This window comes from Ictidomys tridecemlineatus, chromosome 8 (genome assembly GCF_052094955.1).
Source record: "Ictidomys tridecemlineatus isolate mIctTri1 chromosome 8, mIctTri1.hap1, whole genome shotgun sequence".
NCBI classification, from domain to species: domain Eukaryota; kingdom Metazoa; phylum Chordata; class Mammalia; order Rodentia; family Sciuridae; genus Ictidomys; species Ictidomys tridecemlineatus.
In genome coordinates, this window is record NC_135484.1 from 134,831,795 (window position 1) to 134,844,612 (window position 12,818).

At 41.3% G+C, this 12,818-nt stretch overlaps 1 protein-coding gene across 2 annotated transcripts; it reads right to left on the reverse strand.

The window, feature by feature from the left end:
* Positions 1–583: 583 nt before the first annotated feature.
* LOC101957374 (serpin B9) lies at positions 584–12,608 on the reverse strand. 2 transcript variants are annotated; one of them, XM_005335166.5, is made up of 7 exons: positions 12,350–12,599; positions 10,156–10,333; positions 5,986–6,123; positions 5,253–5,370; positions 3,763–3,905; positions 2,485–2,640; positions 584–1,907 (listed from the first exon to the last, which is right to left on the reverse strand). In XM_005335166.5, the coding sequence occupies exons 1-7, from the start codon at positions 12,493–12,495 to the stop codon at positions 1,503–1,505; spliced, it is 1,284 nt and encodes a 427-aa protein (XP_005335223.3). In that variant the 5' UTR covers positions 12,496–12,599; the 3' UTR covers positions 584–1,502. The 2 variants fall into 2 exon arrangements, with proteins under 2 accessions (XP_005335223.3, XP_077876566.1); XM_078020440.1 differs by lacking the exon at positions 5,986–6,123 and having other exon boundaries at positions 12,350–12,608.
* Between the last annotated feature and the right edge of the window lie 210 nt (positions 12,609–12,818).

Sequence of the window (12,818 nt, forward strand, 5' to 3'; positions counted from 1 at the left end):
GACCAACAATTTCATTCCTAAATCTGTATATGCACAAAACAGTGTATATAGGTATTCAAGCAAATTCACATACATGCACTTTCATAGCAGCACTATTAAAAGCAACCACAAGGGGGCAAAATTCCAAATTCCCACCACTGGATGAGTGAATAAAACAATTGTGTCATATTCAGGTACTGGAATAAAAAGGATTAAAATACAGATACATGCTATAAAATGACTCAACCTAGAACATATCACACTAAATGAAGAAGCCAGACACAAAAGGTAATATATTTCATGATTCAATTTACATGAAATATGCAGAACAGGTAAATCCATGGACACAAAAAGCAGATTCATGGTTGTCAGTGGCCGGAGGGAGGTGAGGATGAAGATTTACTTCTTAGTGGATATGGATTTTTCTTTGAGGCAATGAAAATTTGGGTGACAGTAAAACTCATGTCTGCACAATACTTTTGCACAACGTATTTTGATGGCATTGGACTGGTGTAAATGCAAGTGTCATTGGGATAAAAATATCTAAAAGGAATAATAGAGTTGTTGCTATTCAGCCACTTAAAAAACACACATTACAGAGGTCTTATATGCTCAAATTATTTATTATTGCACTATAAGTAGCATGAACACATGCAGGACATAATCATAAGCCTTGGCGAGTTTAAGGCCTAGTCATAACTAAGAATACAGACAGTTAATAAATAAATAATGCAACTACCATGGGCAGTTATTGTGAAAGTTCAAAGATGTATATCTGATTATGGAGAATAGGAAAATGTCTTGAAGACGGTGACGTTTGAACTGTTTTTTAACTTTGAGGGCTGAATGTCATTTGACTATTGGGGTAGGAGGTAGAGCAATGCAATGCCATGAGGCAAGGTGTCCTGGCTGCAAGTGGATCACAGAGTAGTTCAAAGTTATACAACCATCCAATCTGGTTGTCATAAACACTATATGAATTGGGAACCCACATAAAAAAAGCAGGGGTCAAAGGACCATGACTCTATCCCCTTGTATTCCCAGTGTCTAATTCAGTGCTTAGCATATACCAGGTGAATGGTGAAAGCCAAAGAAAGATAAAATTAAAGTGTGCATTAAAGTTTTTTTTTTTTAAACTAGAATAGTAGTAATAGTAGACCAGCATTTATTACTACTGTGGCATTCAGGCTAAAGCAGGTGGAATTGCATTCCATGTGAAATGACTGGGAAATGTGTTCGGGAGCCATCAGGAGAAAGTTTGCAAGCTATGCTATGGCATCTGTACTGCACTCATCCTAATACAAGAGGGAATCAGGACAGCCTATTGGCCATGACCTAGTTCTATGGTTCAAACCAGTGGGCAGTATGGGGACAGCTGAGTGTGCTGCATCATGAGATCACACTGGTAAAGTTGTTCAGAAGGCTTAGGACCCTGTTCAGCTAAAGGCCCATCTTTATAAATTTTAGAGGAAACTTGGGGACACAGAAAGAGAACAACTCTCCACGCAGAGGAAGTATAACTCTTAGGGAGATGAGAACCTGCCACAGAACAGAACAGTGTTGGTTTGGTTATGCCTGATGAAGAAAAGGAAGGGGTGGTCAGCATGGAATGTTGGTATACATGCTGAGCAGTCTGCCACAATGACTATGCCCGTGGCTGCCACAGCCTCAGTGCCTTCTTCATTCACCTCCACGACACTCTTGTGCACAACCTTGGACAGACACAGGTCTGTCTCAGTTGACATGGCAGACAAGTCAGCCTGGCCTCGTTGAAAGGCATCAACCATTCCCAAACGCTGAAGCACAGACTTCATTTCATAATCCTCCTGCAGTTTAAATCTTGGAAGGAGAACTTCCACTTCAGTATTCTGCAAAGAAGCTGCCTCAGTCCAGGCTATGAATTTCTCAAAAGTCAGGTTATTTTCCACCTGAAAGACCAGAATCACAGGTTCATAGTCAGACTATGGTGGGTATCAACGGACACACAGACATTTGCATGAACATTCCATGTTGACTGTCCACACAGGATGGGTGGCTCCTTCAGCTGCTCGGAAGCTTGTGAGGGCTCTGACCTGTCCACCCCCCACGTGCTATCCCCTATGTGACTTCCCTGCAGGAAGACTGTGGCTGCCCCTCCTTATCCATCCACTGTGGATGTGTCATTCTGACAGGTGTCCACGCCCAGTGGATGGTGCTCATCTAGTGGTATTTGTTGGTTAGAACGAGGCTTAGTTCTTCATCATAGTTAGGGAGCTGGAGAGAGGGAGAGCCCATGGAGGCCACTGTGTGCACAGAGATCTCTTAGGGTATCACAGTGCACTACCCCCCCCCATTGAGAGGATGGTGACTTTCTCAATATAGGGATCATACCACAAGGAAGCAAGAAGAGGGATGGGCCATTTTAAGCTGATGGATTGGAGATCCGGTGAAAAGGCGCACAGGATATAACTGGAATCCTCCCACAGAAATTCTGAGTGCAAAGGACTGCAGCCCCTCCTGACTCACCGAGCTGAGATCCACACCATCGTCCGGGAGCAGAATGATCATGCTCAGCTCCTTGCCGGCGTAGGGCAGCTCCAACACCTGTATCTGCACCTCATTCACGTAGCCGATGTTAAAATAGGCTTCCTGACACATCATCTGCACGGGTCTTTCCTCCTTCTGAGAGGAATGAACAGATGAGCACAAATTTAAAACAGTACAAAAAGAGACAAGAAAATTCAACCCTGCTGTGGTCCAGTGCTGCTAGAAAGTCATAAATAGTTATCTGAAACATGCCTTATAAAGGGGAAGGCTTAATGCATACAAGTTTCCTCATTGCATTAAATTATATTTTAAGGTATTATTGGATTTGGCAAACTACTCTCAGTTCTACTTTAATTGAAGTTATACTTCACAGTCAACAAAGGCCTTTGCCACTCATTTTTAATAGTAGAAAGCAACAGATGCTGAATTAATAATGATAAGTTAGTACTAACAACAATTCAAATGAAAGTTTATTTTAATTTTTAAAATAATTGATTAAAAAGCTGGAATGACTGGGTATGGTGGTGCATGCCTGTAATCCCAGAGGCTCGAGATGCTGAGGCAGGAGGATCATGAGTTCAAAGCCAGTCTCAGCAATGGTGAGGCACTAAGCAACTCAGTGAGACTCTGTCTTTAAATAAAGCACAAAATAGGGTTGGGGATGTGGCTCAAGGATTGAGTGTCCCTGAGTTCAATCCCTGGTACCAAAAAAATTAAAAATAAAAATAAATAAAAGGCTGGGTTGTAGCATGGTGATTCAGGGTTTGCTTAACATGCACAAGTCCTGGGGTTGATCAACAGCACTGCGAATATCACAAAAACAAAACCACGACTATAGAAATGTGACATCATATTCCCTCTTTGTACCTTGCCTTATGTGTGAGATATATATGTGTATATAGTATTATATATATATATATATATATATATATATATATTTATATATATATATATCTCACATTGTTCTGCTTTCCATCTAGGTAACTTGTGTCTACAGAAATTTTTTTTGTTTCCAGAATGAGGTTAAACCAATATATGCATGAGACTTAATCAGAAGCAGTTAAAGGTAATAAGATGCAAATCATGATAGATAGAAAATTATTTATTCATATGAATTTTTCTAATAAATTAAAAATTCATTCAGATAGATGTTAAGTTTGAAATTATTTTTAACCACTTATACCTTATGAAGTTAACCTTTTCTATTGAATTTTTTCATCAGACAAGCATGATTTTTTTTTTAAAGTTTTTCCTTACCTGGTTTATTTTAAAAGGCATTTCACAAGTGCATGATTTGACAAATGGCTCATTCCATGTTCCTTTGAAGTAGATGGCATTGACAAGAACCAGCCTGGCCTGCTTATCAATAGAGTTCATTGGTAGCAAGTCTGGAATTTTACCTTTCAAAACAAGTACAAACTCTGTCAGTTGCTTTTTCTGAATCCGTGGTGAATTAAGCATGAGAACGATGTCTTGGAGATCCAAACATTGTTTTCAATTGTGCTGAGTTTGGATGATATGTATAAAAGTCAAAAATCTCAGTTATGACAGACACTAGAAGAGCCACCAAGTTGAAGATGGTGAAAGACTTCTAAGTCACTGGAGGGAAAGCAGGTTGGGACAAAGCAGAAACTTGACACCAGGTTGGAGAAGACAAGTAGGAAAGGAGAGAGGGGCTGGGTAGGAGCTGATGTTACCTGCTGTGGGTAAGAGCAGTGTCAGGTCTAAGGTCCTGTGGTCAGGCCTGGTTCTAACACTGTACAGCTACCTGGCAACATTCCAGAGGCAGCCGGAATGGATGGCTCCACATAAGGGGCACAGGAGGAGTTTCTGGAAACTATTGGAAGAGATATTATGATTGCATCCTCCTGGTATCCCTGGAACAGACAATGATTTGGGTAGGTGAAGGTACTTCCTTCTTACCCTGGATATCAAAAGGTATGTTTCCAAGAAATAAGAGTATTACCTGCTAATTTGCTGCCTCAAAAGGGCACAAGACATAAAGATTCCAAAAAGAAATAGTGGAAATAATTACCTGTATTTTTTACTATCTCATTTGTTAGCAGAAATAGGGATGTTCCTAGTAGTACATAAGTGTGTGAATGGTTCAAACATCAAACCATCATTGATCTTGAGCACCAAGGTTAGAATGTGTAGTTTTTACTCCACTCGGAGAGTGTTTTCAGTGTGTGGAGTTGATCTATGCTGGGAGAGGCTCCGTGGTTGACTAATCAAGTTGAGGCTTCTCAGTCTAATGAAGGGCACTTAAGTGAGAGATAGGAAAGAAGCAGTAGAAGTCAGGTTCACATGTAAAAGTGGGAGGAATGCAGTCCAAACTGACGCCAGGAAGAGGAGGGCCAAGGGCATGACTTGGAGAAGAGCTGGCCACTGATCTTCCCCCAGAGAGGACAGTCAGCTGCCATGTGAACATTACAGGCCAGTGACAGTATGTTCTAATGTAAAGTCTGGCCTATGAGGAGTTTTTTTTTTTTTTTTTGACACTTTTATCAGTCACTTTCATCCTAGGAGAACAGACAGCATTGATCCTCTGGTTTTGAAAACCTGAGCATTGATCAGGTCTTCTGTGAGCCATTAAGGTTCACACACACCATGAGGCTCAGCCAGGCAACCTTGCTCTGACCTCCTGCAACACCAGTGACATTAGCAGTCAGGAGGAGAGGGAGAGGAGAGAGGAGAGGAGGAGAGAGCTGGGGTGGGAGGGGGGTAAATTAACTCATAATTCTGACCTTTTGTCTCTTTTGAGACCCAGGTGTTTATATGCTTCCTGGACTTCTCTGTAGCTTTGGCAAAGGACAGCCGCTCCAGCTTCGAATGGTAGAACTGAAGACAGGACTCCTTAAATGTCTTTGGAGAGAAAAGTGTTCAGTGAGGCCATGTTGCTAAATAAAAAATGTCAGTGAGCTTCAAAACATTCTGAATGCTGGATATATATATGTATTTTTTTAATTAAAAAGAACAGGAATATCTCTTAAACCTAATGAAATTTTAAGCTACTAGTTGATAAAATATTGAGGTTTGTAAGGAGGTATGTCCTGTTCCCTGAGTAACCACAGATGAATAATGAAATGCAATAAAATTTTAGATGTGGCATAATTTGAAATAATACAAGGTATGATTATAGAATTTGGGTCTTTATAAAAAATAAAGTTTGCCATGTATTTCTCAAGTTATCTAGGGTTCTGTTCCTTTTTTTTTTTTTTTTTGGAGTCCTGGGGATTGAGCCCAGGGCCTTCAGCATGCTAGGCAAATGCTCCATCAAGCAGCTATGTCCCAAGACCTTTTTCCATTTTATTTTTAAGACAAGGGTCCTATTGAGGCCAAGCTGTTCTCAATCTCACCAGCCTCCTGCCTCAGGCTCCCCAGTGTGCCATCCTGCCTGGTCTCTAGGGTCTCTCTTTTGGGTTGTATATCACCAGGTATTTTAAATACAACTTTTATTGTTCTGCTGACTCAACTTACTGAGAGGAAATCACAGGTCTTCTCTCCAAAGAGCCTGTTGGCTATTCTAAGAAAGTACTTTGAGTTAGGCTTAATCACTTGGGTGAGAAGCATCTGGAAGCCCTTATGGATGTCTTCCTCTGTGTTTAAAGACATTGCCTGTGAAGGAAAGCAAGAAAACTCTGAATTTTGGTCTCAATAAGAATTTGCAAGCAATTTTTTTCCTCAAATATTCCATAAAATTCATCCTTTGATGGGAAGTTGTTCACATTGAGAAGTGACACTGGTGGGGTGTGTGGAGATAAGGGCCAGGAAAATGGTGAGTAAAAGATACGGGTTTTGCACCTGCATGGAGCTCGCTGCATAGTTTATAGATGAGCATTAGGAAAAAATTAAAAGGGGGCAAGAGAGGTTCAGAAAAGGGACTATTCTTAAGTCTTTCATCCCAGGGAGAGCATAAATGTGTCAGAAATAGAGAAAAACTAGCCTCTATAATTTATTGTACAAAAAAATATGCGGTTAAAAACACAAAAATCCAAAAAAAAAAAAAATTGGACAGGTTATAACAATAATCTTTGAAAAGAAATGAAAGTGTAAAATAATTGTTATGATTAATAAGAACAGAATTCCTTTTTTTACAGTTTTATTTATTTATTTATTTGTATTTTAAAAGATTTATTTATTTATTGCTGTGCTGGGAATTGAATCCAGGACCTTACCCATGCCAGGCAATTGCTCTACCACTGAACCAATCCCCAGCTAGAATACATGAGTTCTTCAACAGTACTCTTGAGAGATGATATAAGATTCTTTAATACTTCAAAACAATTGTCACATACTAGGCCATGAAAAGTTTCAATTGACTCTAAAATTACAAATTACACAGTTGACACAGTTTATATTCAAGGAGCTCAATGTAGTAAACTTAAAGTTAATAGCACTACAAATAAAATACCAACAATGTGGAATTTCAACCTACTAAGTAATTATTGAAAACACTTTCTAAAGAAATAACTTCTCTATGTAACAGCCAAATAACAAGTTGTTTATTCTAAATAAGTAATTCTCTTCTAAATAAATGATTCTAAAGAGTTATTTAAGTTACTATTCTAAATATATGACAGATGATTTAGAAAATAATCAAAATAAATATTATATTACCAGACCAAAGATAGTAAAAACAGCATTGTTTTCATATTACTAAGGAAATAATGAAATAACAAAACTTCCAACTCATGATGTTAGAAAAGGTGCTGAAAAATTTCCCCTAAGTAATTTAGGGGAAAATATAAAATAGATAATGAGCCTAAGAACTGGTTCTTTCAAAGAAAGCACACGTATCCACATAAAATAGACATCAGCTATTGAAAAAGATAAAGAAAAAAATTTTAAAAATTACCCACAAGGAAAGTTATAAATGAAAAAGAAATTACACAGAAATGGATACAGAGGAAATGTTAAAATAATGAAAACTAGATCATCAAAGTGTAAATTATGAATCACCACATAAAAGCCCAGAGATACGAACATGGAGAAAGCTTGGTCAATGGGCATTGAGTTACCACTAGGAACAAGAGGTTCTGGTAGCTGAAGTACAGTAGGTGACTATAAGTGAGAAGAATGTGTTATGAAATTAAAAGAAAGAATGTTCTATGCTTTCACCTCAAAGAAATGATAAGCATTTGAGGTAATAGATCTGCTTACCTTGGTTTGAACATTACACAATGTTAAAACATCACATAGTTACCCCACAAATGTGTAAAATTTTCATGTTTCTGTGTATCATTTAAAAATACATTTTAATTTTAAAAATCCGCCCTCCCCAAAAGTGTAAACATACAAAGAAGAAACAATGAAAGATAAAATTTTTAAATGGCTTAGATGATCTTTGGAAATATTTTTTTTTCTAATATTCAACAGCTATATTTCTCATATACGACCTACACACTGCCTTATAGAAAAAGATAAAAAGCAATTAAATTCATTTAATAAAGTTTATAGATTATTGAGAAGAAAATCTGTCAAGAAACAGAACAAATGCCACTGAATTGTAGGTTTAAAAATTATTTAGGTGGCAAATTATGTGTGTATTTTATCACAATTGAAAACTGAAAACTGAAAGCGATTTGACCTGAGACTGTGATATCACTATTATAGTAACAGCTAATTCATGTTGAACATTTGCTTTAGATGAATCATCTCAATGAATCCTCCCATTAATTGAAGAATATTTGTGAACATGAAGATACCATTGATCATCAAGTGTAAAATTTAAAGCCAAAAAGAGGACATGAAACTAGAAGAAAATACTTCACATTCTCAGATGGCTGTCTCCTCAGAGTGGGTCCTCAGGGACTTTTTCTTTTCTAGTTTTCTTTTTTAAGACTTTCATAATGGTGGCAAGGATGTGTGTGTGGGGGAAGGTACACTCATATATTACTGGCGGGACTGCAAATTGGTGCAACCACTCTGGAAAGCAGTATGTAGATTCCTCAGAAAACTTGGAATGGAACCACCATTTGATCCAGTTATCCCACTCCTTGGTCTCTACCCAGTCATTCCACTCCATGGTCTATACCCAAAGCACTTAAAGTCAGCATACTACAGTGATGCAGCCACATCAATGTTTAAAACAGTCCAATTCACCATAGTTGAGCTATGAAACCAACCTAGATGGCATTCGACAGATGAATGGATAAAGAAAAGGTGGTATATATACACAATGGAATATTACTCAGCCATAGAAAAGAATGATTTTATGATTATTGCCAGTAAATGGATGGATCTGGAGATTACCATGCTAAGTGAAATAAACCAATCACCAAAAAATAAAGGCTAAATGTTCTCTCTGATATGTGGATGCTCACACACAATGATGGGGTGGAGGGAAGAATAGAAGTTCAGTGGAGTAGACAAAGAGGAATGAAGGGAAGGGAGAAGGGATGGGAATAGGAATGACAGGAGGATAAATTGGATATAAATATCCTATGTTCATATACGAATACACTACCAGTGAAACCTCAAATCATTTACAACCACAAGAATGGGATCCCCGTTACAATAAGTTATACTCCATGTACGTATATTATGTCAAAATACACTCTACAGTCTTGTATGTCCACAAAGAACAAATAATAAAAAGAAAAAAAGATTTTTATAATGGCTGTTTACCACTTATAATACAAAGGAAAACCAAGAACCTTTAAGAAGATTTCTGCAGCCTTACAGTGGCCCTGCTGGTTATAAGCAGCTTCGTGTCACGAGCACTTGGTTATTATTCAGTTGAACCCTGGAGGCATGTGGATCTCCTTTTTGTAATAAACACTACATCATGGTTTTCTATAGTCACCCTCCTGTGCAGTGGCCACCAGAACATCCTGCTCCTATCCTACTGTGACTTAATACCCATTGACCATCGGTTCTTATTTCTTCCCTTTCATTTGGCAATTCCTAATTCACACTTTGTTGGGAAGCGTCTCTCAGTGCGTGTAAAACCTAGAAAAAGATCCCAAGACATAAGCAGAGAGAACTTCCTCTATGCATAAACCTTCACTCCTTCATCAGAACAGCGGAATTATTAAAATGAGCAGTCATTACTGAAAAGGGCCCTCCAGGAAACAGAAAGTCACACTGCGTCATCAGCGCCCAAAAGTGTGAGCAAGGGTAGAGCTCAACAATGACACAAGCTTTTAGACTTTTTCTCAGGCACCTGTGTCTTACTACCCCCATCCCAACCCCCCATCCCCCCAACCCCACCAGGCAAAACCTTCAGAGGCAGGAACTGGTTCTTAATCATTTCCAGATGTTCACTGAATGCTTCCTTCAACTAAACTACTCCTGTTTTCATGGTCTGTGCATGTGATTCAGTGCATGCTAGGCGCATGCTTTACCACAGAGCTACTCCCCCAGCTCTGAGCTTCATTTTCTAAATAAACTGCCAGGCAAAGTTCTGAGAAAGTTCTGAGAAATTCTTCAGATTATTAATTGGGGAAATTATTCATGCCTGCCGACAAAAATAAAAATGTCACTGGAGGAGACTTCTCGTCTCTCTCCCCTCCTTCCTCTGCACCCCCTCCCTGAAATGGACCAGGCTCACCCCTCCTTCCTCACCAGTTCTGGAAAAACTGAAGGAAGAGACAGGAGACAACCCTTGCAGACTAGTTCCTCCTGCTGGGTGACAGGAAAGCTTACCTGAGCCATCTGGACCTTGGTGTTGCCCTTTGCCCCCAGGAGGACCATGGCCAGGGCAGAGGAGATGCTCAGGGGAGAAAAAAACACATTTTGTGAAGGTCTGTCTTGACACAGCGTCTTCAAAACCTGGATGGCAAAGGTGCCATTTGCTTTTGAAAGAGAATCCATGATCCAGGGTCTGGGGGCAAAGAAGACAGAGAAACACAATGAAATGGGGCTGAGGACACTGTGTGTGCTCTCTGCTTGGCTTTCATTTATCTTATGAATTCAGAAACTTCGATTATTAGTGCCAGCAACAGACATGGGAGTAGATTATGCACGTGAGGAAGGAGCTGGTCTCTGTAGAACAGCACACTGGCAAGCAAGGGAGAGCAGAAAAGCATGCAGGAAGAACAGCAGGTGACAGGTCAAAGCAAGAGCAGGGAGTGGTAGGTGTGAAGCCAGAGGAGGTGGAGTGAAAACACCAGTGGGCAGCTCTAAGCAGTAAGACCCTCCCTCACCAGGGGCTGGCCTTAAACCTTGGGAAACCTCCCTGACTCCTTCCCATTTCTTCAAGGACCCCCCAAACCTATTGTCCAGGCCTGCCTTCAGACCCCTCCCAAATCTTTCTACCCCTTTACACATCTCCAGCCCCTGTGACCCTGTGCCTAGTCCAGACCACCTGGCTCCTCTCCAGAGCCTCTGACCTCCCTGCCCCTGAGCTCTCTCTCCATTGCAATAGCCCCTGTTCACTAAAATGCAATTCAAGTGGGCTGGGGAGCCTCAGAACATGGGCTCAGAATGTCAGGACCCCAGATGGACACACAGCATCCTGAGAGAGAAGTGCTCTCTTGATCCTATGAGCTCTCCATTAAAACTCCAGTGACCCTAGGGATAAGCTCAAAAATGCCTTTTCTAAATGGCTTCCCATCTGCCTGGCCCCATCCCCTGCTCCAGCCTCCTACCTCTCCCAGCCTCCACCTCTACCCTCTCTGATCCCCCCATCACCTCTGAGCCTTGGCAAACATTGATAACCAACTTAAAAGGCTCCCTACACCATCCCTGTCACCAGGCTCAAATCACTCACCTTTCCTTCCTAGGCTCAGCACCAGGAGACCTCTGATGTCTATTCTAGATCTCCCTCCTCCCTGACTCTGACTCATCACTCCTTATTGTAGTTCCTTGCCTCATCCATTGTTGGACCCCCAAGACTGGCTGCTCTCTGCAGGAAAGGCGCCTGGCATCCTGAGTCTAAGCACCTGGAAGTATGCTCAGGAAACAGCAAGAGCTCCATCGATTAGGGGGAAAATCTCAGATAAATAAAGGGTGCTAGGATTTTGAACTGGAGACTGGGGATTTTAAAAGTACAGAGAAACAGATATTTTAGTACATGAAATGCAAAAAAAAAAGTATTATATGAATCTGGAAAAGGAATTGCTGTTTCACTTATTTTTGTAATTTTCTAAAAATGAAAGCTACACATCTCCAAATCAAGATGACAATAAATTGATTTCCCAATAATTTGAGGAAAAAAAAAAGCACAGAGAAGAGGTAAGGCAGAAGTCAGGCTGTGACTCCCTGAGGAGAGAGGAGAGGTGAGAAAATAAGGCCAGTAGGTGGGAGCTGTGCTGAGGCATGAACACCCACCATGGTGAGGTCCAGGGCCAGCAGGGTCAGGCAAGAGGCAAGCAGAGAAGCCAGGAGTCTGTGCAGTGACTTTGTCTTGTTGCAGTCCTGCTGCCCTTCTCTGGGACCTGCTCTAAGCAAGGTGACAGCTGTGATTGCCCAATAAGCTATTTCTGTAAACCCAGAGATGGTACTGCCTTCTGGGGTTCTCTTGTTTACTCTGCTCAATCCCCTGTCCTGAGATCCCACCTTCCAGGGGTGGCCTCAGGTTTCCAAAACTTGTCTCCCCTGGTCCCCTGTCCTCACTACCAGCCTCAGCACTGCAGCTGCCTCAGGTCTCAGTGCTGCTAGCCTGGTGCAGACTTCCAAAGGCAGGACCAGGCGCCTGCAGCTGTGTGTCTCTCAGGTTCAGTTGGGAACTCAGCAGGAGGAGAGACCATTTATCCTTCCGGTTTTCCTGCGGGAGTTTCTGACTTTCAATCTGCAGCTTCAGAGAAGGCGCCCCGGATGACCTGGGTGAAGGCCAGGCTAGGATCTTCTCCTTGCCCAGGGATGGGTCTCTAACGCCCCTGGCCCTTCTGTCACTCACCGGTACGCACTGGAACACCACGCCAGACGCCAGGAGTTGGGGCTGGAGTTGCGCACTTCATGCTCTTTACAAGATTCTGAAACCGAAAGTGCTCTGAGCCCGACGACAAAAGGCTGACTGTCAGCAAGGCTGACTGCAAGGGGCATTGGCTGGGAAAACACAACTGGGGCTGGGCCAGGGCAGAGAACTTAGAACTCTGGGCTTTCCTGCTTCAGAAAGCAAAGGCAGAATGGCAGGCTGGGTTTTTAGGGGAGGAAAGTCCGATAAGTGTATCGTGAGCCGCCTCCTTGACACGAAGGAGGGATTCCCCTGGATGGAGTGTGTCTGTTCCCCTTATAGGTGGTTGGTGATGGGAATGGTAGGGAGGGTCCTCAGAAACTAAGAGCAGGACGACCCTTATGATTCAGTTACACCGCTCTTCTCCGTGTAGGAGAAAACAGTGAAATTGTTATAAACCAAATCTTGAGTA

Excerpts from the sequence above, each read along its gene's own strand:
- LOC101957374 (XM_005335166.5), bottom strand. The coding sequence starts at position 12,495 with ATGCCCCTTGCAGTCAGCCTTGCTGACAGTCAGCCTTTTGTCGTCGGG. Across the intron at positions 3,906-5,252 it reads GGTCTCAAAAGAGACAAAAG|GTAAAATTCCAGACTTGCTA; the intron begins GTCAGAATTATG and ends TTGTTTTGAAAG. Across the intron at positions 1,908-2,484 it reads ATGGTGTGGATCTCAGCTCG|GTGGAAAATAACCTGACTTT; the intron begins GTGAGTCAGGAG and ends CTGGTCTTTCAG.